At 40.1% G+C, this 23,713-nt stretch overlaps 2 protein-coding genes across 3 annotated transcripts in view; one reads left to right on the top strand and one right to left on the bottom strand.

Moving 5' to 3' along the window:
* Window positions 1-19,142, top strand: part of HSPA4 (heat shock protein family A (Hsp70) member 4) — a 49,907-nt gene extending 30,765 nt beyond the window's left edge. For both annotated transcript variants that reach the window (XM_050792786.1, XM_050792787.1), the window contains exons 8-16: window positions 5,828-5,904; window positions 7,435-7,586; window positions 8,091-8,197; window positions 8,594-8,727; window positions 10,204-10,385; window positions 11,061-11,150; window positions 14,432-14,584; window positions 15,845-15,970; window positions 18,849-19,142. In XM_050792786.1, coding sequence (XP_050648743.1) covers window positions 5,828-5,904; window positions 7,435-7,586; window positions 8,091-8,197; window positions 8,594-8,727; window positions 10,204-10,385; window positions 11,061-11,150; window positions 14,432-14,584; window positions 15,845-15,970; window positions 18,849-18,971 — 1,144 coding nt within the window. In that variant the 3' untranslated portion in view covers window positions 18,972-19,142. The remainder of the gene's footprint in view (window positions 1-5,827; window positions 5,905-7,434; window positions 7,587-8,090; window positions 8,198-8,593; window positions 8,728-10,203; window positions 10,386-11,060; window positions 11,151-14,431; window positions 14,585-15,844; window positions 15,971-18,848) is intronic.
* ZCCHC10 (zinc finger CCHC-type containing 10) overlaps window positions 1-23,713 on the bottom strand; it is a 399,316-nt gene that overhangs the window by 85,178 nt on the left and 290,425 nt on the right. The window lies entirely within an intron of this gene.

Raw genomic sequence — 23,713 nt, 5'->3', positions numbered from 1 at the left:
TTACCAGTATGTTTCCTGTCTCTCTAGATTTGCCTGTTCTTTTTTTTTTTTTGGAGACAGAGTCTCAGTAGGTCACCCAGGCTGGAGTGTAGTGGTATGATCTCGGCTTGCTTCATCCTCTGCCTCCTGGGTTCAAATGATTCTTATGCTTCAGCCTCCTGAGTAGCTGGAATTACAAGTGTTCGCCACCACACCCAGCTAATTTTTGTATTTTTAGTAGAGATGGGGTTTCGTCATGTTGGCCAGGCTGGTCTCGAACTCCTGACCTCAAGTCATCTACCCGCCTCTGCCTCTCAAAGTGCAGGGTTTATAAGTGTGAGTTCCTCTTTTGTTTTTGTGAAATGTTTTAAAAATGTGGCTTAACTTTCTGAGATGTTTTCCCTCCCTCTTATCTTCTTGTATGTTTACTGTGTTGTCCTGCTTAGTTTGGATTTTTTAATCAGTAGTTTTTCTTCAGTGTAGTTCTTTTTTCTTTGAAGGTAACTTTAGGTTGGGCTCAGTTTGCTGTGGTCCCTGAATACCTCGTTTTAGGGCCTTTTATACTTGTTTTGAAACATGCCAACCCCTGCTGATTTCAGCTTCTGTTTTCAGTTTGGCCCTCTGAGTTAGGTTATTCTGGAGTTTTCAGGCCAATTATATACCCTTTTGTTTCCTTCTGTTTATTTTGCACAGAGCTGGTACTAAGCAGGAATTGTAACTGTGGGTGGTTTGTCTCTGCCTATATGTATTTTGAGGTTTGTGGGCATATGTCGTTACCTAATTTTGTTGTAGGATTGTTTAATCCCAGGAGATGGAGGCTGTAGTGAGCCATGATTATGCCACTGCACTCCAACCTGGGCGACAGAGGGAAACCGTCTCAAAAACAAAACCAAAAAAATCCGCATCAAATTATCACATTATTCAGCAATTGTATTTCTAGATACATATTCAAGAGAAATGGAAACACATGTCCACAGAAAAACTCATATGTGAATGTTCATCGCACTACTCATAATAGCCAAAAAGTGGAAACAACCCAAATGTTCATCAACTGATGAAGTGGGTAAAGAAAACATGCTCTGTCCATACAATGGGATGTTTTTGGCAATTGAAAAAAATGTAATACAAATACATACTAAAACATGGATGAACATTGAAAAGTTCGTGCTAATGAAAGAAGTCACAAAAGGCCACATTTTGTATGATTCCATTTATATGAAATGCCCAGAATTGGCAAATCTATAGACAGAAAGTAGATTTAGTGGTTACCTAGGGCTATGGGAGTTGAGGAAAGTAACAGTTAAGGGGGATGAAAATGTTCTTTTTTAGACTGAAAATGTTTCAAAATTGATTGTGGCAATGCTTGCACAACTTTGTATATATGAAGTCACTGAATTGTATACTTTAAGAATATTTTTGTACCAAAACCTCATGCTCAAAAGTCAATAATTACATCTTTATTTTTATCTTTTTTATTTTATTTATTTCTTTTTGAGGCAAGTTCTCACTTTGTCATGCAATGTGGAGTGCAGTGGTACCATCTTAGCTCACTGCAGCCTCAATCTCTCAGGTTCTAGAGATCCTCCCACCTCAGCCTCCCAAGTAGATGGGAGTATAGGTGTTCACCGACATGCCTGGCTAATTTTTGTGTTTTTTGTAGAGGCAGGATTTTGCCATATTGCTCAGGCTGGTCTCAAATTCCTGAGTGTAGCCACCCTTCACCTGATTACAGGTGTGAGCCACCTCACCCAGACGGGAATTACATACTTTAAATGGGTAATTCTATAGCATGTAAATTGTATTGCAATTAAACTTTTTAAAAAGAAACTATCAAAAAACCTCTACCGTCCAGGCGTGGTGGCTCACGCCTGTAATCCCAGCACTTTGGTATACCGAGGTGGGTGGATCACCTGAGGTCAGGAGTTTGAGACCAGCCTGGCCAACATGGTGAAACCCCATCTCTACTAAAAATACAAAAATTAGCTGGGTGTGGTGGTGGGCACCTGTAATCCCAGCTACTCGGGAGGCTGAGGCAGGAGAATTGCTTGAACCCAGGAGGCGGAGGCTGCAATGAACCGAGATAGTGCCTCTCTGCTCCAGCCTGGGTGACAGAGCAAGACTCTGTCTCAAAAAAATACCAAAAAAAAAAAAAAAAAAAAAAAAACCAAAAACCAAAAAACCCCCAAAAACACAAAAATTATCCGAGCTTGGTGGTGTGCACCTGTAGTCCCAGCTACTCGGGAACCTGAGGCGGGAGAATCGCTTGAACCTGGGAGGCGGAGGTAGCAGTGAGCTGAGGTCGTGCCACTGCACTCCAGCCTGGGTGACAGAGTGAGACTCCGTCTCAAAAAAACAAAACGAAACAACAACAACAACAAAAACCTCTACTGCTGTTGCTATCTTCTTACAGTCTTTTCCTTTGCTTTTCACAATTTTGATTTCAGATATTTTCAGACATGAAACAAAGTTGGAAGAATTTTACAGTGAATGTCCTTATGTCACCGCTTAGGTTCTACTGCTAACATTTACTGTACTTGTTTTATTACATATTTGTTCATGTATCCTATAAAGCCATCAATTTTTAATTATTATTATTATTTTTTGAGATGGAGTTTTGTTGTTGTTGCCCAGGCTGGAGTGCAATGGTACGGTTTCAGCTCACTGCAACCTCCGCCTCCCGGGTTCAAGCGATTCTCCTGCCTCAGCTTCCCAAGTAGCTGGGATTACAGGCATGCACCACCACGCCCAGCTAATTTTGCATTTTTTGTAGAGATGGGGTTTCTCCATGTTGGTCAGGCTGGTCTCGAACTCCCAGCCTCAGGTGATCCGCCCACCTCAGCCTCCCGAAGTGCTGGGATTACAGGTGTGAGCCACTGCGTGGCCTGGCCTCAATTTTGTTTTTAACATATCTCAAAGTAAATTGCATCTGTGTACTTCTTCCAGAAACTTAAATTGCGGACATTATAAATGTAGACTTCTCCTCAAATACTAAAGTTTGCATATTGTCCAGAATTCGTTGTTTTTGGATATATTTTTATATAATGACACACTCAAGTTTTAAGTGCTTATATACTGAGTTTCAACATACACATATCTTTGTAACTAATGCCTTTATTATGAAATAGACCATTATGTTGGAATGTTTCCTCAGGCTTCCGTAACCACTGATGTGCTTTTTGTATTTTTCAGTCTGTAGATTAAGTTTGCCAATTCTGTAACTTCTTGTAAGTGGCATCATGTAGTATGTAGTTTTTTGTGTGAGGCATTTTTTTAGTCAGCATAAAATTGAGATTCATTTGTTTATTCCACGTGCCATTTGTTCTTCTGTATTGCTAACTACTATGCCATTGTAGCTTTGTTGTTATTGATGGACAGTGACTCTTCAGCTTTTTTTTCTATTAGAAGTAAAACAGTTAAAACTTCTAACATGTAAGAGCTCTGGTTGCTACACATCTCACCAATATTGATGTTAGCAGTCCTTAAGTTTTGCATGCTCTGGTGGGTGTATTCTATACTTTACTATTCTTTTTTTTTTTTGAGATGGAGTTTCACTCTTTTTGCCAAGACTGGAGTGCAATGTCGTGATCTTGGCTCGCTGCAACCTCTGCCTTCCAGGTTCAAGCGATTCTCCTGCCTCAGTCTCCCAAGTACCTGGGATTACAGGCATGCGCCACCGTGCCCGGCTAATTTTGTATTTTTAGTAGAGACGGGGTTTCTCCATGTTGGTCAGGCTGGTCTCAAACTCCCGACCTGAGGTGATCTGCCTGCCTTGGCCTCCCAAAGGGCTGAGATTACAGGCGTGGGCCACCGCGCCCAGCCTACTATTTTTTGTTGAGATGTAATTTAATAAAGTCACCTCCTTTTCCCCTTTTTTTGGAGAAAGGATCCTTGTTGCCCAGGCTGGAGTGCCATGGCTTGATCATGGCTCACCGTAGCGCCATGGCTTGATCATGGCTCACTGTAGCCTCGTCCGGGTGATCCTCCTGCCTCAGCTTCTTGGATAGCTGACACTACAGGTGTGCGCCACCATGCCCGGCTAATTTCTTGTATGTTTTATAGAGATGGGGTTTTGCTGTGTTGTCCAGGCTGGTCTTGTACTCCTGGTTGAGCTCAAGCCTTAGCTTCCTGATGTGTTGGGACTACAGGCGTGAGCCACTGCACCCAACTAGAGAGTCACCTTTTTAACATGTGTAAATCAGTGATTTAAAAAAAAAAGAATTTTTTTTGTGTGTGTGTGTTTTCATAGAGCTCAGCGGCCATCATCACAACTAAATTTTAGAACATTTTCATTACATCTTAAACCCTAAATGAGTGAGCAATCAGGCTGTGAAAAGACATGGAGGAACCTTAAATGCATATTGCCAAGTAAAAGAAGCCAATTTGAAAAATCTGCATGTACTGTTGGATTCCAACTATATGACATTTTGGAAAAGGCAAAACTATGCAGACGACCGGGTGCGATGGCTCATGCCCGTAATCCCAGCACTTTGGGAGGCCGAGGCGGGTGAATCACTTGAGGTCAGGGGTTCAAGACCACCCTCACCAATATGGTGAAATCCCATTTCTACTTAAAAAAAAAAAAAATTAGCCCGGTGTGGTGGTGCATGCCTGAAATCCCAGCTACTGAGGGGGCTGAGGCAGGAGAATTGCTTGAACCCGAGAGGTGGAGGTTGCAGTGAGCTGGGATTGCACCACTGCACTCCATCCTGGGCAACAAGATTGAAACTCCATCTGAAAAAAACTCCAACCCCCACTCAAAAAAAAAAAAAAAAAAAAAAAAAAGACTAGGCAGACAATAAAACAGTTAGTTACCTGGAGTTTGGAGCAGGGAGGGATGAATAGTTGGAGCACGGGGGAGTTTTAGGGCAGTGAAATTGTTCTGTATGTTACTGAAGTGGTGAATACTTACACATTGTTAAAACTCACGAAACACTAATAGAAACTATCATATTTATCACCATTGACTCATTAATTGTAACAAATGTATCTTACTAATGCAAGATGTTAATAGAGGAACTGGGCTGGGGCTGAGGAGGAGATATATGGAGATTCTTGTCATGTTCGTTTCTCTGTAAACCTAAAACACCTAAAAATGTATATTAATATAAAAGAAAGAGACATGGTTGTACATGCCTGTAGACCCAGCTACTTGGGAGGCTAAGGTGGGAAAATCACCTGAGCCTGGGAGCTCACTGAGGTTGCAGTGAGAGTGAGCCAAGATCGTGCCACTGCACTCCAGTCTGGGCAATAGAGTGAGACCCTGTCTCAAAAAAAGAAAAAAAAAAAGAAAAGTAAAACCCTGTACTCATTAGCTGTCCTTCCCATCTCTTCTTCTTCCCTTTAGTCATTGGTAGCCACTCGTCTCCTTTCTCTGGATATACCTATTCTGAATATTTCACATAAATTTGTGTTCTTGTTTGACTTCTTTAACCCAGCATAGTGTTTTCATGTGTTGTAATATGTATCAGTTCCTCTTATTGTATTCATTCATTTGTATTGCTTCATATAGTTGATAGGCATCTGGGTTGTTTCGGCTGCTTGTGAACATTGATACACCAGTTTGGTGTGTGAACATGTGTTTTCTGTTCTTTTGGCTGTATACCTAGAATGGAATTGCTGAATCGTATGCTAACTCTCTAACATCTTGAGGAACTGCCAAACACTTTTCCCAAGTGGCTGCACCATTTTCATTTTCTATTACCTGGGAATGTATGAGGGATCCAGTGTCTCCACATTTTGCCAGCACTTGTTAACTGTTTTTTGTTATAGCCATCTATTCCACATACAAGTGGAATGTGATTTAATATACTGTGTTTTTTTTTTGTTTTTGTTTTATGTTTTTTAATAGAGGCAAATTTCTGGAGATGTGCAATGATCTCTTAGCTAGAGTGGAGCCACCACTTCGTAGTGTTTTGGAACAAACCAGTAAGTATTTTTGTGATTGAATTTGTTTGCGTATCTCAGACTCTTTGGAAATTGTTATTTATTATCTTAGCTTTGCAAGCAGCGATACAAATTTTTATTGTGTGAACTAATTCAATAGTATATATTAAGCTTTTAAAAAATCTGTATCTTCCCCCTGCCCAAAGTAATCTTTTGAAACGTCTAGGGAAATCTAATAGAAGTTTCTCCAAGACACTGAATTCAGACTGAAAGTTAGATATAAGCCTCACAATTATTTAATGGTGGTAAAAATTGTCTTTTGCGATGCTGATACGGTAGTCTTGTAAGCTTTTCTGTCAGTGAATTCTTCCCTAGCTGGATGAGAGCTGCAGCAAAGGGATAACCACATACTTACTTAATGCTTTAATCTTGTCTCAGGGTAAAGGTGACTGATTTAGGAGTATATACTAATTTTCCTAAAATCTTTGACAAACCATTTACCTGCACTTCACTGTTGCGTTGATTGCTATTTCAGAGTGTTGAGATATACTGTCAGCTTGGCACAGGCCTTCCTTTTTAATTAGTGATGATGGCAGATAGGCTTATTTCCACATTGAGAAAGGCCATTTCTTTAAATAGCCCTTCTCAAGAAATTATCAATGGTTGTTAGATAAAATGTGACAAGGAAATCAGGTGTTATTAAGAAATATTTTATGAGCAACAGCAGATCATTGATACACATCTTCTTTCTTTCTGATACGAAGAAACTCTACCCGTATTTTATTTTTTATTTTATTTTATTTTTATTTTTTGAGATGAGAGTCTTGCTCTGTCATCCAGGCTGGAGTGCAGTGGTGCAATCTCAGCTCACTGCAACCTCTGCCTCCTGGGTTAAGGCAATTTTCCTGCCCTCAGCCTGCTGAGTAGCTGGGATTACAGGCGTGCGCCACCACGTCTGGCTTATTTTTGTATTTTTAGTGGAGATGGGGTTTTACCACGTTGGCCAGGCTGGTTTTGAACTCCTGACCTCAGGTGATCTGCCCGCTTCGGCCTCCTAAAGTACTGGGATTACAAGCATGAGCCACCATGCCTGGCCTCTATCTGTGTTTTAATGTGGACTATGTTTATGTGTTGGATTAGAACACTGGAGTAGCTGGATGTGATTCTCCTTTTTTTTTCCTTTAATGTCAGGTCAGAGTAACTCAGTGCTTTGAGGCCCTCTTATTTTCCTGACGGCTAACATATTTGTTTGGTCTGTTGATGTTTTAACACTTCTTTGTGTGATATTGTGTGAGAAATTCAGTACCTGTACACTGCATTACATTTGAGTATTCCTGGCCCTCACTTCCTAAATCCCACTAGCTACCCTTCCCCCATTATTTTAAGAATTAAAACACCTACTTGTTTCCAGATGCCACATGCCTCTGTGAGTGTGGGCATGAGTATATGTGTGTTGTGGAGGTGGGTGAGGGAGTGGAGGAGTTTTGTTACACATCTGAGTTGTTTCATCGTGGTAAGATGTTACTGTTCTTTCGTTTAATTAAAAAAATCTGTCTAATTCTTTAAAAATAGAGTTAAAGAAAGAAGATATTTATGCAGTGGAGATAGTTGGTGGTGCTACACGAATCCCTGCGGTAAAAGAGAAGATCAGCAAATTTTTTGGTAAAGAACTTAGTACAACATTAAATGCTGATGAAGCTGTCACTCGAGGCTGTGCATTGCAGGTGAATATTCTTTCTTTTATAGGTAACCGTTTATAAATCATGGTAACAAGATGGCAGTGGTTTATGTATCTAATAACCTGGGGTTAGCTCAGGGTGATTTCAAGGTGTTGAGATTCCAAAACCTTTGTTTTAAAATAGAGGTGATGTTCCTAAAAGTAATTGTACTCTATAGCACATAAGATGAATTAATTGACTAGAAACATAGGTAACTCTGAGCCTGAAGTATGACTAGAATTTGGCCTGTTACCTATGTCTGTATGAAATAGTGTACATCAATTAAATAAGGGTTGGGGTTAATAGAAAAATAAGGAATAGTAAGGAATAGCTAGATTATATAGGGGATTGACATGATAGAAGTTTGTGAAACTGTTCAGACACCATTAAATTACTAATGTAAATATTTTAAAAAGACCATTGATTTCTGAAGTCATTTGTAGGTTTAGTGATATTATTCAGTTTATAATGTCTATACTTGTTAAATGGAATTTTTGAAAATTATTCTAGTGCGCCATCTTATCGCCTGCCTTCAAAGTCAGAGAATTTTCTATCACTGATGTAGTACCATATCCAATATCTCTGAGATGGAATTCTCCAGCTGAAGAAGGGTCAAGGTATCATGTTTATTAATCATTTATATACCTAAAGTTGACTATTAGATCTGAGTAATATGTTGCTCTTCATTTCAGTTTACATAAATCCGTAACATTTTATCATAGTGCATGAAGGAAAGTGATCATTTATTTTAGTCAGAGTAAATTTGTGTCCTTATTTAGTTTATCACACTTGATTCTGCTGAAATCCTTGGTGCCTTTTATGTGCAGATTGACGTATTTCCTTTTTTTACTGACTTTATATATAAAGATTCTTGGGAACTCTTATAATCTGGAAATAATGCCATTTGAAAAGAGAGAGAAACTAACACTATACAATAATTACAAACCTAGAACACATGGGTAAAAGTGTTAGGAATATCCTGAATTTGTTTTTTGTCTTTTTCCTCCATTCAGTGACTGTGAAGTCTTTTCCAAAAATCATGCTGCTCCTTTCTCTAAAGTCCTTACATTTTATAGAAAGGAACCTTTCACTCTTGAGGCCTACTACAGCTCTCCTCAGGATTTGCCTTATCCAGATCCTGCTATAGGTAAGAGTTGGGAATTTAAAGGAAAAAAAGGCACAGTGGCTCACAGCTGTAATCCCAACACTTTGGAAGGCTAAGGTGGGAGGATCACTTGAGCCGAGGAGTTCGAGATCACGTAGTGGGCAATGTAGTGGGACCCTGTCTCCATTTAAAAAAAAAAAAAAAAAAAAAAAAGAGCTTATCTACTTGGAGAGTTGGCGTAGTAGAAAGAACAAGTACGGTATTCTGAAATTTAGAGGCTTTAGATTACAAAAGAAAACCTCTTCCAGTCTCGTTAACAGGTTTAGAACCAGCCAAATGGCTATTATTTAATTGGATCTCCCATTGTATTGGCAGTTTTTCTTGGTTAACGCACATTGTAGTTACAACTTGTGTATAAGGTGGGGCTGTATACTGTAAGGAATTAACGAAATTCAATTTGGACCCTAACATACAGTTATAAGATGTATACAGAAAATCGCCAGGCGTGGTGGCTCATGCCTATAATCCCAGTGCTTTGGGAGGCCTAGGTTGGCAGATCACAAGGTCAGAAGATCGAGAGCATCCTGGCTAACACGGTGAAACCCGGTGTCTACTAAAAAAATACAAAAAAAAATTAGCCAGGCATGCCGGTGGGTGCCTGTAGTCCCAGCTACTTGGGAGTCTGAGGCAGGAGAATGGTGTGAACCCAGGAGGCAGAGCTTGCAGTGAGCCGAGATCATGCCACTGCACACTACCCTGGGCGACAGAGCGAGACTCCGTCTCAAAAAAAAAAAAAAAAAAAAAAAGATGTATACAGAAAATTATTAGGAGATGGTGATACAATATCAAAGCATCCTAGGTTTCAGAACCGTGTTATCTAGAGTATAGACTCTGAGAAACTCTGGAAATAATACTAGTTGAGAAGAGAGAGAGAAACTAGTTATACTATAAAGACCTAGAATATATGGGTAAAGAATTAGGAGTATCTGGCATTTAGAAGCTGTGGAAAGTTAACCTATTCTGTTTTCCCCATCTGTAAATCTGTAAAACCAGGAATAACAGTGATAATTCATACTTTTCAGAGTTCTGGGAATGAAGAAAATGTAAATAAAACGCTTGTACAGTAACTGGATCTAGAAATGGCAATTTACTGAGAAATGACAAGCAGTGTGGAATCATTTTTTTTTTCTGTTTTGTTTTTTCAGTAGAGAATGTGACAAATATGTTTTAGGAATTAATCTGAAAGTACCATTTAAAGATAAATAGAAAGAAATTGGAAGAAAGGAAAGAATTGGGAGATATTTGAGTTCTTAATTGGGGCAGGATAATAAGAGACTGAAAGAAGAAAGAAATCTGATGATTTAATAAGATTCTAAGAGGACCCATTTTGCTTATTTTAAGCATCATGTTACTGAGCTATCATTGAAAAGTAGACATAATGTAACAGTGTAGGCATATATTCATGCTTGAATTCATCCTCTTAGGTTATGTGTTCTTTTGTCTCTCGTATATCCCTAGCTCAGTTTTCAGTTCAGAAAGTCACTCCTCAGTCTGATGGCTCCAGTTCAAAAGTGAAAGTCAAAGTTCGAGTAAATGTCCATGGCATTTTCAGTGTGTCCAGTGCATCCTTAGTGGAGGTTCACAAATCTGAGGAAAATGAGGAGCCAATGGAAACAGATCAGAATGCAAAGGAGGAAGAGGTAATCTAGACATTGTATACCATTTGTGATGGCCCAGAGGTGACTTGGGTAGAAATTATAGCAAGTAGACTTGGTAGCAAGGGAGGAGCGTTGTGACAGAGCTGCTGAGTGAGAGTGGATTTATATGTTTGCCCTTTCCCCAATATAAGTGAACCAGCAGTAGATTTTTATGCAGAATTTGTATAGAAATGGAACACAGTTGATTTCTCCTTTCAGATCTTATACTTCTCAACTTGAGTTATTCTTGATTCTGGTTATTGAATGCTCTGAGTCTCAGTTAATTATTTTCAAAAGTAGAATAGATTGTACACTCATTTGTTGGAGTTATGCACTGGGTGTTGTCTTTATTGTGCATCAGAATCAAAGCTTTATAAAACTACAAATTCCCTATGATTCTAGCACTTTGGGAGCCTGAGGCAGGAAGACTGCTTGAGCCCAGAAGTTTGAGGCCAGCCTGGGCAACAAAGTGAGACTCTCATCTCTACTAAAAGTAAAATTTAACCAGGTGTGCTGGCACACACCTGTGGTCCCACCTACATGGGAGGCTGAGGCAGGAGGATTGTGTGAGCCTAGGAGGTCGAGGCTGCAGTGAGTCCTCATTACACACTTTGTCAATGTGTAATGAAGGTTGTTTAGTCTTCCTAATTGCAAGATTTAATTTGACCTGTTTTTCAGAAGATGCAGGTGGACCAGGAGGAACCACATGTTGAAGAACAACAGCAGCAGACACCAGCAGAAAATAAGGCAGAGTCTGAAGAAATGGAGGTATGAATTGTATGTTTTTGGTTTTTGTTTTTTTTTTTTTTAAAGGCAGACTTTCACTCTATTGCCCAGGCTGGAGTGCAATGACATGATCTCGGCTCGCTGCAACCTCCACCTCCCGGGTTCAAGTAATTCTCCTACCTCAGCCTACTGAGTAGCTGGGATTACAGACGCACACCACCATGGCAGCTAATTTTTTTTTGTATTTTTTAGTAGAGATAGGGTTTTACTGTGTTGGCTAGGCAGGTCTTGAACTCCTGACCTCAGGTGATCCACCTGCCTTGTCCTCTCAAAGTGCTGGTATTACAGGTGTGAGCCACCACGCCCGGCTGAGTTGTGTTTTAGAGTATGCACTGCAGGCTTTTTAAAGTACATGGTTTTGACTGAGGGGCAGTGTCTTGAAAGATAGTTATACTTAGAAACTCAATTTATTTGAACATTTTTTTTAGCAAGATTTTGTAGTGATATTTGTAGTGTGCTATTTGCAAGATGGCCTTTAAACTCTCTCCTGGTTTATACATGGGAAGAAAGCACTCAGGAAGCCTAGTTTTACTAGGCTAGTGATTTATTTATGCTGGTTTCTGAATGGCTTATACTAAGTCATTCTACCCATAATTTAATTCATTACCGATAAACAATAATGAAACTGAAAATTTTTTCAAAATTATCAATAATTTTTTTATTTTTTTGAGATGTACTCTAGCTGTGTTGCCCAGGCTAGAGTACAGTGGCGTAATCTCGGCTCACTACAGCCCCCGCCTCCCATGTTCAAGTGATTCTTACGTCTCAGCCTCCCGGGTAGCTGGGACTACAGGGGTCACCATCACGCCTGGATAATTTTTGTATTTTTAGTAGGGACAGCGTTTCTCCATGTTGGCCAGGCTGGTCTCGAACTCCTGACCTCAAGTGATCCTCCCGCTTCGGCACCCTGGGATTACAGGCACGAGCCACTGTGCCCAGCCAAAATAACATCTTTTAATAAAAAGGCATGGGGCCTGGTTAAGTGGCTCACGCTTGTAATCCCAGCACTTTGAGAGGCCGAGGTGGGTGGATCACTTGGGGTCAGGAGTTTGAGACCAGCATGGCCAACACGGTGAAACCCCATCTCTACTAATAATACAAAATTTATCCGGGTGGGGTGGTACATGCCTGTAGCCCCAGCCACCCAGGAGGCTGAGGCATAAGAATTGCTTGAACCTGGAAGATGGAGGTTATGTGAGCTGAGATTGTGCCACTGTACTCCAGTCTGGGCGACAGAGCAAGACTGCATCTTAAGTTATTTTAAATCATGGAATAATGGATTTAAATGTATTTTGTGAATAATGTAAATAATGTATTTATTTCAAAAAGAGTAGTAACATTTTTGAATGAATCCTTTACAACCTATTATTTAGTTTTTAGTTGTCATGTTTAAATTTTATCATTGAAAATATCTTTTAAGTTATTTATAAAATTACAGCGTATAATCTTGCCATCTTAGGAGTTTCTAATTTTAAAAAGTTCTGATTTAAAAAAATTTCTAATTTAAATGTGGCATTTAAAAAAGTTGGACAGAACCTTAAAGTGGCTTAAGTCTGTTATATATTTTCATGTCAATTAACAAAATTTAATTGCTTTCCTTTAGCTGTGCAAGTAATATTAAAAAAGAAAATGGAAAGGAAATGGTGCTTACAGATTCTTTAGTTGGGTCAGGCCTTTTTCAAGATGGAAGACCCTTTATGTTGTTGGGTGGGATGGGGGCAGCAGTGGCAGAGACAAAGACTTGTTCTCCTATGTGTTTGTGGAAGGTGGGTGAAGAGAAGGGAGAAATGACAGCCCCTTCCCCAATGCCCTTGAGCTGTGGGGGGTTCTAGAGGTATTAGTTATCTAGGCTTCCTTGGGATGGCTCAGAAACTAAAGTGCCTTTTGCATAGTATTGCTTCTAAAGGCAAATGAAATAGAAATGATAGATAAATTTAAGCAGCCGACTTAAGTTAGTTTGATAGGAGGTGGGAAATGACATTAAAATTTTGCTTTATCATAGAATAAATTGAATTCCAGATGAATTCTAAGGTTCAAAGTTGAAAAGGAAAAAGCTTGAAGTGAATATTTTTCTAATCTGTGGATGAGGAAGGGCTTTCAGAGTATGAAAGCAACATAAGTAATCTCAAAGGAAAAGATATGGATATATTTGACAGTCAAAACTTACATATAGACAAATAATACAGTTAGAAAAAACTTAGAAGAGTCGCTGTAGCTCACGCCTGTAATCCAGCACTTCGGGAGGCTGAGGCAGGTGGATCACTTAAGGTCAGGAGTTCGAGACCAGCCTAGCCAACATGGCGAAACCCCATCTCTACTAAAAATACAAAAATTAGCTGGGCGTAGTGGTGGGCGCCTGTAATCTCAGCTATTCAGGAGGCTGAGGCAGGAGAATCTCTCGAACCCGGGAGGCAGAGGTTGCAGTGAGCCGAGATCATGCTGTTGCACTCCAGCCTGGACTACAGAGCGAGACTCCATCTCAAACAAACAAACTAGAAGAGTCAGTTGTTTGTGGGGAAAAAAAACACTGCAATCCTAAAAGAACAGTGGATAAAATATTACTAGGCAGTTTGAGGAAATAATTAAGTATGGCTTGTAAGTGTCTGAAAAAGGTTAAAAGAAAGTCATACTGAGTAACAGTGAGATGATGTTAAATGAATTCTCATTTGTGGATAGGGTGCAGTGAAATGAGTTTTCTCTGTCAGAATGTAAATAGTTATAGACAGTATAGAAATCAAATTACCAATATGTTACTGATCCGTAAAAATTTCATACCCTCCTCCCCACTAACTTCATTTGCATGTCTATATGTTTAAAAGTAGGAGAAAAATTTTTAATAGTGATTATATATTGATATGGGATTATAGGAGAGAGGTATTTTGTAAAATTTACCATCTTAATTGCTTTTAAATGTACAGTTCAGTAGTGTTAAGTATATAGACATTGTGGTGTAACCAGTCTTCAGAACTTCATCTTGAAAAACCGAAACTCTATACCCATTAAATAACTTTCCATTATTCCCCTCCCCCATCCCCTGACAGCCACTATTCTGATTCCATTTTTATGAATTTGACTGCTCTAGATACCTCATCCTATTGACGTAGTTTTTATTTTCTAGATGTTATGGTAGTCCTAAGTTACTTAGATCATCATCAAAAGAGAACGAAGTAAAAAAAGCAAAAACAGCTTTTCAAACATGACCCATTTTGAAGTTTAAGGTAGTCTGTATGTGTGTTTGTTCTTAATGATTTCTATTGTTTTAGACCTCTCAAGCTGGATCAAAGGATAAAAAGATGGACCAACCACCCCAAGCCAAGAAGGCAAAAGTGAAGACCAGTACTGTGGACCTGCCAATTGAGAATCAGCTATTATGGCAGATAGACAGAGAGATGCTCAACTTGTACATTGAAAATGAGGTTGTTATTTAAAGTCTATTGGAACAATGAGCTACTAACAAATTAACGTTACTATAGTATTCAGACTCTGCGTTGAGTGACTTAATGCATTTTTGATTGTTTGGACCTCGAGAAAATAATTTAGACTTTTGCATGGTATTTTAAGGGCAAGTTGAAGCAATAGATCCCATGTTATTTCAGTTCTTCTATGGTGGTACTAATATGTCTGTATTGCTAGAAGCTCTGTTGTGAAAATTTTGACATATAATGTCTTTGGTGTAGGGGAGGTATTGTTCATTTTTGAATACGTGGGTATATTTGTTCACTAGAGATTGGGATATTTGAGGTTGGTGGTCATGAAAGTTGATCAGTAGGAGAAATCATATAGCATTGATGGTGGCAGTATTTTGCTTATTCCTTTCTGTTGCCAGTCAGTATGTAAATATAGTAACTCTTATTGAGAGATGTAAGGTTTGGGATTTGTGAGCACATTTATTGAATTAATTTTTGTCTATGAGGTTTCTTTCCAGGTTTCCACTGGATCTTAGAATAGTTTTGTCTTATAGAAACTTCAGCATTTATATTGCATGAATGAATTTGATTTTTGTTGTCTCATAATAAATAATACAGCAGAGGATATCACTTAGTGACATTGAAAACAATAGGTTTTTTCATTTAATAGATGTTTTAAAAACAAGAGGCTTTTAAAGTTCTCTTTGTCTTAAATTCTTTAATTTTGCTTTTGGGTGTCTATACCTTGATGTTTCTATTGTTCTTTTTTTTAATCCCACCCACAAAACTCTTTTTGATATTCAAAGTCTGTCAAGGATTAGTCTTCCCACTTGTGTTTGTTATGTGACTTGCAGAACTAAAAGGATTTGGGGAAGAAAGCCTCTACTTTTTTTTTTTTTTTGAGATGGACTCTGGCTCTGTGGCCCAGGCTGGAGTGCAGTGGTGTGATCTCTGCTCACTGCAAGCTCCGCCTCCTGAGTTCACGCCATTCTCCTGCCTCAGCCTCCTGCGTAGCTGGGACTACAGGTGCCCACCACCACGCCCGGTTAATTTTTTGTATTTTTAGTAGAGACGGGCTTTCACCATGTTAGCCAGGATGGTCTTGATCTCTTGACCTCGTGATCTGCCTGCCTTGGCCTCCAAAGTGCTGGGATTACAGGCGTGAGCCACCGCATCAGGCTCTACTTTTATAATTATATTGGTATTTAAGAGGAAATGATTTCGGTTGTCCTAATGTCTAATTAATTTATACATAATATTTATTCTCAGGGTAAGATGATCATGCAGGATAAACTGGAAAAGGAGCGGAATGATGCTAAGAATGCAGTGGAGGAATATGTATATGAAATGAGAGACAAGCTTAGTGGTGAATATGAGAAGTTTGTGAGTGAAGATGTAAGTCTGCCGCAATATGCCTAACTACTGTGTGTCTTCTGTGAACATCTTTAAATGGGTTAGAAGGGAAATCTGCAGCTATATGTGTATAATAGAATTATTAAAAAGTTTTTTTGGGGGGGCGCAAAATTTTATATATTTGTCTATTAGCACAGTGTTTTGCAAAGTTTGGTCTTTGTGCATCATGTTCACAAATCACTTTTGACACATTCGAATATTGTTATTTATCTGCTATTTTTCTTTTCTTTCTTTCTTTCTTTTTTTTTGAGACAGAGTTTTGCTCTTGTTGCCCAGGCTGGAGTGCAATGGCATGATCTCGGCTCACCGCAGCCTCCGCCTCCCAGCTTCAAGCAATTCTCCTGCCTCAGCCTCCTGAGTAGCTGGGATTACAGGCATGCGCCACCACACCTGGCTAATTTTGTATTTTTAGTAGAGATGGGGTTTCTCCATGTTGGTCAGGCTGGTCTCTTAACTCCTGACCTCAGGTGATCCGCCTGCCTTGGCCTCCCAAAGTGTTGGGATTACAGGCGTGAGCCACTGTGCCCGGCCTGTATTTTTCTTTAAATTGTTAAAGCTCACTTTTTCCTGTTTATTGTTAAAAAAAAAAAAAAAAAAAAAATTTTTTTTCAATAGCTCTTGGGTTCAGGTGGTTTTTGGTTACATGGATGAATTATATAGTGGTGAATTCTGAGATGTTGGTGCACCTGTCATCCATGTCCTGTACGTTGTACCCAAGATGTAGTTTTTTTATCCCACACCCCACTCTGTCCTCCCGCTTTTGAGTCTCCAAAGTCCATTATATTACTGTGTATGCTTCTGGGTACCCATAGCTTAGCTCCTACTTATAAGTGAAAACATAACAGTATTTGGTTTTCCATTCCCAAGTTACTTCACTTAGAATAATGGCCTCCAGCTCCATCCAGTTGCTGCAAAAGACATTACTTTGCTCCTTTTTATGACTCAGTAGTATTCCGTGGTGTGTATACCATGTTTTCTTTTCTTTTTTTTTTTTTTTTGAGACAGAGTCTTGCTCTGTTGCCCAGGCTGGAGTGCGGTGACACGATCTTGGCTCACTGCAAGCTATGCCTCTTGGGTTCACGCCATTCTTCTGCCTCAGCCTCCCGAGTAGCTGGGACTACAGCGTCCACCACTGCAGGGGCCTTTGAAAACAGTATGCTGAGAATAGATAGGGCTCAAGGACAGCATCTCCAGTTGAACTTTTAATGAACTCCTGTAGGCGCCAAGAAGGTGGGCAAATAAAAAAAAGCATAGAAACAAGGAACTGAGTAGAAGGTTACATGTGGGAAAAGAAAGTTTGTTTTGCATTGCATTCTTTCTGCTGACGTGAGGTTTATGGAGTATAAATAAAGTGAGGCGGAGGCGCTGAGTGCGGCCGCCATGTTCTCTGTGTGTCTTTGTCTTTGTGTGTGTTCTTTCATTCTCCACCACCCCCGGTGCGGCCCCCAACACACCACTGAGCCCGGCTAATTTTTTTTGTGTGTTTTTTTAGTAGAGATGGGGTTTCACCATGTTAGCCAGGGTGGTCTTGATCTCCTCACCTCGTGATCTGCCTGCCTCGGCCTCCCAGAGTGCTGGGATTAGCGGCATGAGCCATTGCGCCCAGCCTACTACTTTTGCTTTATTTACTCATTGGTTGATGGGTACTTAACTCAGTTGTTATTATTTTTTAATTTTTTTGAGATGGAGTTTCGGTCTTGTTGCCCAGGCTGGAGTACAATGGCATGATGTTGGCTCACTGTAACTTCCGCCTCCCTGGTTCAAGCGATTCTCCTGCCTCAGCCTCCCTAGTAGCTGGGACTACAGGCGTGCTCCACCATGCTTGGCTGATTTTTGTATTTTTAGTAGAGACGGGGTTTCACCATGTTGGCCAGGCTAGTCCTTACCTCAGATGATCCATCTGCCTCAGTCTCCCAAAGTGCTGGGATTACAGGCATGAGCCACTGTTCCCGGCCACACTTGCTTTTAAATGCAGTTTTTAATTCTGAAATTTTTTAACTTATCCAAAGTCCTCCACGGCAGGGAGAATAATATAATAAAACCCCCCATACCTATCAAGTGGACCAACATTTGCCAGCCTTGTTTTCTATGTCTCCCATCTCCTTCCTCCCCCTGTATTTTATCTTATTTTATTTTTTTTGAAATGGAGTATTGCTCTGTCGCCCAGGCTGGAGTGCAAATGGCCCCATCTTGGTCACTGCAACCTCCGCCCCTTGAGTTCAAGCCGTTCCCCTGCTTCAGCCTTTCTAGTAGCTGGGATTACAGGTGTCCGCCATCATGCCCAGGTAATTTTTTTTTGTATTTTTAATGGAGACAGGGTTTCACCATGTTGGCCAGGCTGTTCTCGAACTCCTGACCTCAGGTGATCCACGTGCCTTAGCCTCCCAAAGTGCTGGGATTACAAGTGTGAGCCACCACGCCTGGCTGCCATCCGTATTTTAAAGCAAATCCCAGATACATCATTATATTCTTTTTTTTTTTTAAATTCTTTTTTTTGAGACAGAGTCTTGCTCTGTCACCCAGGCTGGAGTGCAGTGGCCGGATCTCAGCCCACAGCAAGCTCCGCCTCCCAGGTTTACGCCATTCTCCTGCCTTAGCCTCCCGAGTAGCTGGGACTACAGGCGCCCGCCACCTCGCCCGGCTAGTTTTTTGTATTTTTTAGTAGAGACGGGGTTTCACCGTGTTAGCCAGGATGGTCTCGATCTCCTGACCTCGTGATCCGCCCGTCTCGGCCTCCCAAAGTGCTGGGATTACAGGCTTGAGCCACTGCGCCCGGCCACATCATTATATTCTATGCCTCTGACTGTATTTGGGATGTAATTTTTGAATGACCTAATTATAATATTTTCTTTATCATTAGGATCGTAACAGTTTTACTTTGAAACTAGAAGATACTGAAAATTGGTTGTATGAGGATGGAGAAGACCAGCCAAAGCAAGTTTATGTCGATAAGTTGGCTGAATTAAAAGTAAGTGACTCTTGAGAGTAGGGGTATCCAGAACCCTTGTTGAAGCTTCCTCTGAGGACCTCAGATTTGGGAGGAATTCTCAAGTAAAGAAGACAGACTGAAAATGATGTTTGATTAACTAAACCCTTTATGACTTAGGCTCATTGTCATTCTCACTTTTAGAACCTTGTAATAACAAAATGATTTTTCTGAAAATTGAGTTTAGGTTTATAATACTTCACTGAATTGGATGTCTAGTGCATTCTTGGTGTCAAGAGATACAAAGACTAGCAAGACTTAGTACCTTCCCTAAAGGCACAGGGAATGCAGTTGGGGCAGGGCTGTTTCTGTTTATGTAGTTTGGATTCTCAGTAAAAGCAAAGCATCTGGTGGGTTTTCTTTTTTTTATAAGACAGAGTCTTCCTCTGTCACCCAGGCTGGAGTGCAGTGGCGCAGTCTCAGCTCACTGCAACCTCTATCTCCTGGATTCAAGGGATTCTTAGGCTTCAGCCTCCAGAGTAGCTGAGATTACAGGCATGTGCCACCATGCCAAGCTAATTTTTGTATTTTTAGTAGAGACAAGGTTTCACCATGTTGGCCAGGCTGTCTCGAACCCCTAACTTCAAATGATCTGCTTGCCTTGGCCTCCCAAAGTGCTGAAATTATAGGTGTGAAGCCACCACGCCTGGCCACAGCATCTGGTTTTGTATTTAAAGCATCTCATCTTTTAACATTAGGATTAAAAATGCAAAGAATTACATAAAATTGAGGCCGTTTGTTTGGAAAAGGTTGCAGATGCACAAGAATGAACTTTTCACATTTCTCTTTAATTTTAGCTCTGGATTACTTTCTTGTGGAACTGGGCCATTTTGAGTCTCACTCTGTCACTCAGGCTGGAGTTCAGTGGTGTGGTGATGGCTCACTGCAGCCTCGACCTCATGCTCAAGCGGTCCTTCTGCCTCAGTCTCCCAAGTAGCTAGGATTACAGCTGTGTGCCATCACGCCTGGCTGTTTTAATTTTTTTGTAGGGAAAGGGTCTCCCTGTGTTGCCCTGATTGGCATAGGAACTCCTAGACTCAAGCAATTCTCCTGCCTTGGTCTCCCAAAGTGCTGGGATTACAGGCATGAGCCATGGAACCTGACCAAGCATTTCTTAATATCGCTGTTGTATTAAGTTTTCAAGTTCCAGTTATTTCATAAATGATTTTTGTGTTTGAATTAGTATCCATATAAGGCTCATGGATTTTATTGATGTTGCTTATAACTGTGTCTGTAGTTCTTCTTCCATCATTTCCCCGTGTTGCCCCACCCTTTCCTTATTTATTTTATGAGGAAATTGGATCATTGGTCCTGTAGGATCTTCCTGTAGTTGGATTTTGCTGATTTTCACCTCCATGGTGGTATTTAATATTATTTGTCAAGTTGATGGTTACATTTAGAGGCTCCATCAGATTCAGGTGTTTAAAATTTTAAATTAAAGCACTTTTTATTTTTGGCAAGCATACTTTATATTTAGTACTGTGTATCTATATTAGGCGGCACCTAATTTTTGGTAGTCTCCCTGCTGTGTTTTGAGAATAAGGGCTCAGGTGACAAATTGAAGCGATACCACATAGAACAGTACTGAGGTACCAACAGTATATGAAAATAATCAGCTCTTTCAAAAACAAGGTAACTTTTTTTCTTTTTCCTACTCTTATTTTAGTGAAGTTAACTTCTTTTTTTTTTTGAGACTGGTAGGCTGGACTATAGGCGTTCACTGCAGCCACTGGGTTTAAGCTCCTGGCCTTTAAAGTTAACTTCTGAGGCATTTACATAGCATTTTTTTCTCTTGTTCTCATTAACTTGTTTAATAGCACTTTTTATTTTGGATATTAACGTAATGTGGAATGTTTTATAACATCTTAATAAGAACCATAGGATTTGCTATATCTCTTTAATAGGTGGAATCTGGAATTGAACAGTGTTGTTCAGTTTCCTTTTCATTAGTGTTTGACTTAACATGCTCTATCCTGGTCTTTCTAAGAACACCTGAGGCCCAGTAATTATGCACACAGTACCTTTATAAGGTAGGGGGTGGTATCAACATATATAGATAAATTCCAACTTATTTAAGCCTCATTTTCCTTAAGCAACATTCAGGGTCACTAAATTGGGAGAACTGTCATTTAGCCAGAAGTCTGACTCCAAAGTTCAGACTTTGGAGTATAAAGTTCCTCCATTATACCCCAGGTTCTTGACATATTGTTAGTGTAAGAAACTTTGAGTGACAAATTGAGCTTTTGTGGTTTTTTTTTTTGACAAGTTCTCACTTTGTCACCCAGGCTGGGGTGCAGTGGTAAAATCTCGGCTCACTGCAGCCTCAACCTCTCTGGCTCAAGCAGTTCTCTTGCCTCAGCTACTTTCTCAGTAGTTGGGACTGTAGACATGTACCACCACACCCAACTGGGGTTGTCTTTTTTTTTTTTTTTGAGATGTCATTTCACCATGTTACCCAAGCTGGTCTTGAACTCCTGAGCTCAAATGATCCACCCACTTCGACCTCCCAAAGTGCTACGATTACAGGCATTAGCCATCAGGCCCCGCCTTTTTTTTTTCTTCTTTTTTGTGAGACAGGGTCTCAGTCTGTTGCCCATGCTCAAGTGCAGTGGTGTGATCATAGCTCACTGCATCCTCAGCCTCCTGAGCTCAAGTGACCTTCCTGCCTCAGCCTCCTGAGTAGCTGGGACTACAGGCATGTGGCCCTCATGCCTGACTAATTTTTGTATTTTTTGTAGAGACGGGCTCATCGTGTTGCCCAGGTCTTGAAGTTATGGGCTTAAGTGATCCTCCTGCCTCAGCCTCCCAAAGTGCTAAGATGACAAGCGTGAGCCACCACACCCAGCCTGAAAGGCCTTCTTTTTTTTTTTTTTTTTTTTGGGACGGAGTCTCGCTCTGTTGCCCAAGCTAGAGTGCAGTGGTGTGATCTTGGCTCACTGCAAGCTCTGCCTCCCAGGTTCACACTGCATGCTGAAAACTTCAGCTGTCATATCTAATGTAATTTTTTTGCATTGTGAAATTATCTTCATAAGATTTTGTATAAATCAGGTACTGCTGTTTATCTTGTTGAAGCCTTTTAATTGATACCTTATGAATTTTCTTGGCCTTTAAAATTTAAATCTATCCTGAGTGTATTGAAAAATTGGGATTAGGTTTCTTTTGAATAATGTCTGTTCAGATTGTGAGGCTAAATATGCTTTATTTTTTGAAAGATTATAAGTTTTTGAAAAATGGCATGAAAGGCCAAATCAATGGAGTGGATGAATAACAAGCTAAATCTGCAGAACAAGCAGAGTGACATTGATTGATTCCAACACTTGTTTCTATTAAAACAGACTATTATAAAGCTTTAAGTTGTCAACTTTGTTCTAAATATCAACTAGAGCAAGTGAATACTGAAGATTTCTTAGTCAGTTTTTAGGGGATTTTCGGGGAGGGGATATAGGTAATGTATGGAGCATTTTGACTTCTAAATAGTTAGATACAGAAATTAAGTGCATTGTATCTTTTTCATAATGGTACTATTTAGAAGCCCAGTTAGTCTTACTGAGCTAATGCTTCACTCCTTTATGTTTAACCATGTGTCTACAATAATAAGTTTGTTTTGGAAAGTTGAGCTATAGCTACAGCTCTAGCTATCCGGCAGACTTTTCATTATGACTTACATGGCAGGAGCTCTAATTATGCTTTAAAAATCTGTTGTGGAGATAGCTCTAAAGGCTCCCTGCCTGGTGTGGGGATGGGGTCTCCCTCTTTGTGAGGGTTGGAGCATGGCACAGCATGGATTAACACGGGAGAGGAACAAAGGTGTGCTCTGAACGTCTTCATATTTCACCTTCACCCTCACCTGTGTTCTGTTCCCTATCTCCCAATAAAAGGGCTCCCATTATAAATGCCATGTACTTCTCTTGGGAAAATAGACCCCCTTGCCTAGAGTAAGTTGTTAACTGAGGGCTTTAAACCTGGAGGCTCTTTCTGAAAGTTTGTTCACGAATACCCCAATCATCAGGGTCTAAATAATTTTCAGAAGATTAGAATTGGGTAGATATACTGTTGGAGATAGCCATGGTAAATTTAACTGAGGAATTAAATCCTTGTTAATTTTGGTGTAAAGATTTGTATCCTGGCCTGTTTATTCAGGTGGGAGATGTTCTGTATAATTTTGAGGTATAGCTTGAACTCCTAGGACAAGAGTTAAAAGTTCTTTTTAGCTCATTCACAATCACTTGTGTGTTGTGTTAATATCTATCATGAACCTGCCAATTTGTACATGTTAAGCAGCTGACAGATGATAGAAAAAAACTAAGATACACTGGATTGTACTGGATGAGTCTGAAATTAGTGTTAAAGAAGTGTGGTGCCTGATGTTATAACAACACCTCATTCTTAACTGTGTGGCCAGTGTCAGGTATACCAAAGCATTCCTCTGACTGCTTTTTGGGGCAGTGTTGACAGGAGTGAGGCATTTTGGAAACTCCAAGGGAAGCCTGTGTTTGAGGCCAGAGTTGGTACCTGCTTTAAGAAACTGTTAAAAGACTTGTTGGTAATGTTTTGGATCTTTGTAAAAATTGATATTCTGTATAACAGAGTGCCTCTCTGTTACTTTTGGCCTATGTTGTTAGAAATAAGATGATATGTTGCGTAGTTAGAATTAAGCGTTTGTCCATCTCTAGATACATCGAAAAGTTTGAGTGTTACAGGCTCTCAAGTGCTACAGAGAAAAATTGCTTAGGAGGAGG

Source organism: Macaca thibetana, chromosome 6, assembly GCF_024542745.1.
Source record: "Macaca thibetana thibetana isolate TM-01 chromosome 6, ASM2454274v1, whole genome shotgun sequence".
Lineage (NCBI taxonomy): Eukaryota > Metazoa > Chordata > Mammalia > Primates > Cercopithecidae > Macaca > Macaca thibetana.
Note: the sequence above shows the minus strand (reverse complement) of the source record. Positions and strands in the feature narration are given on the sequence as shown.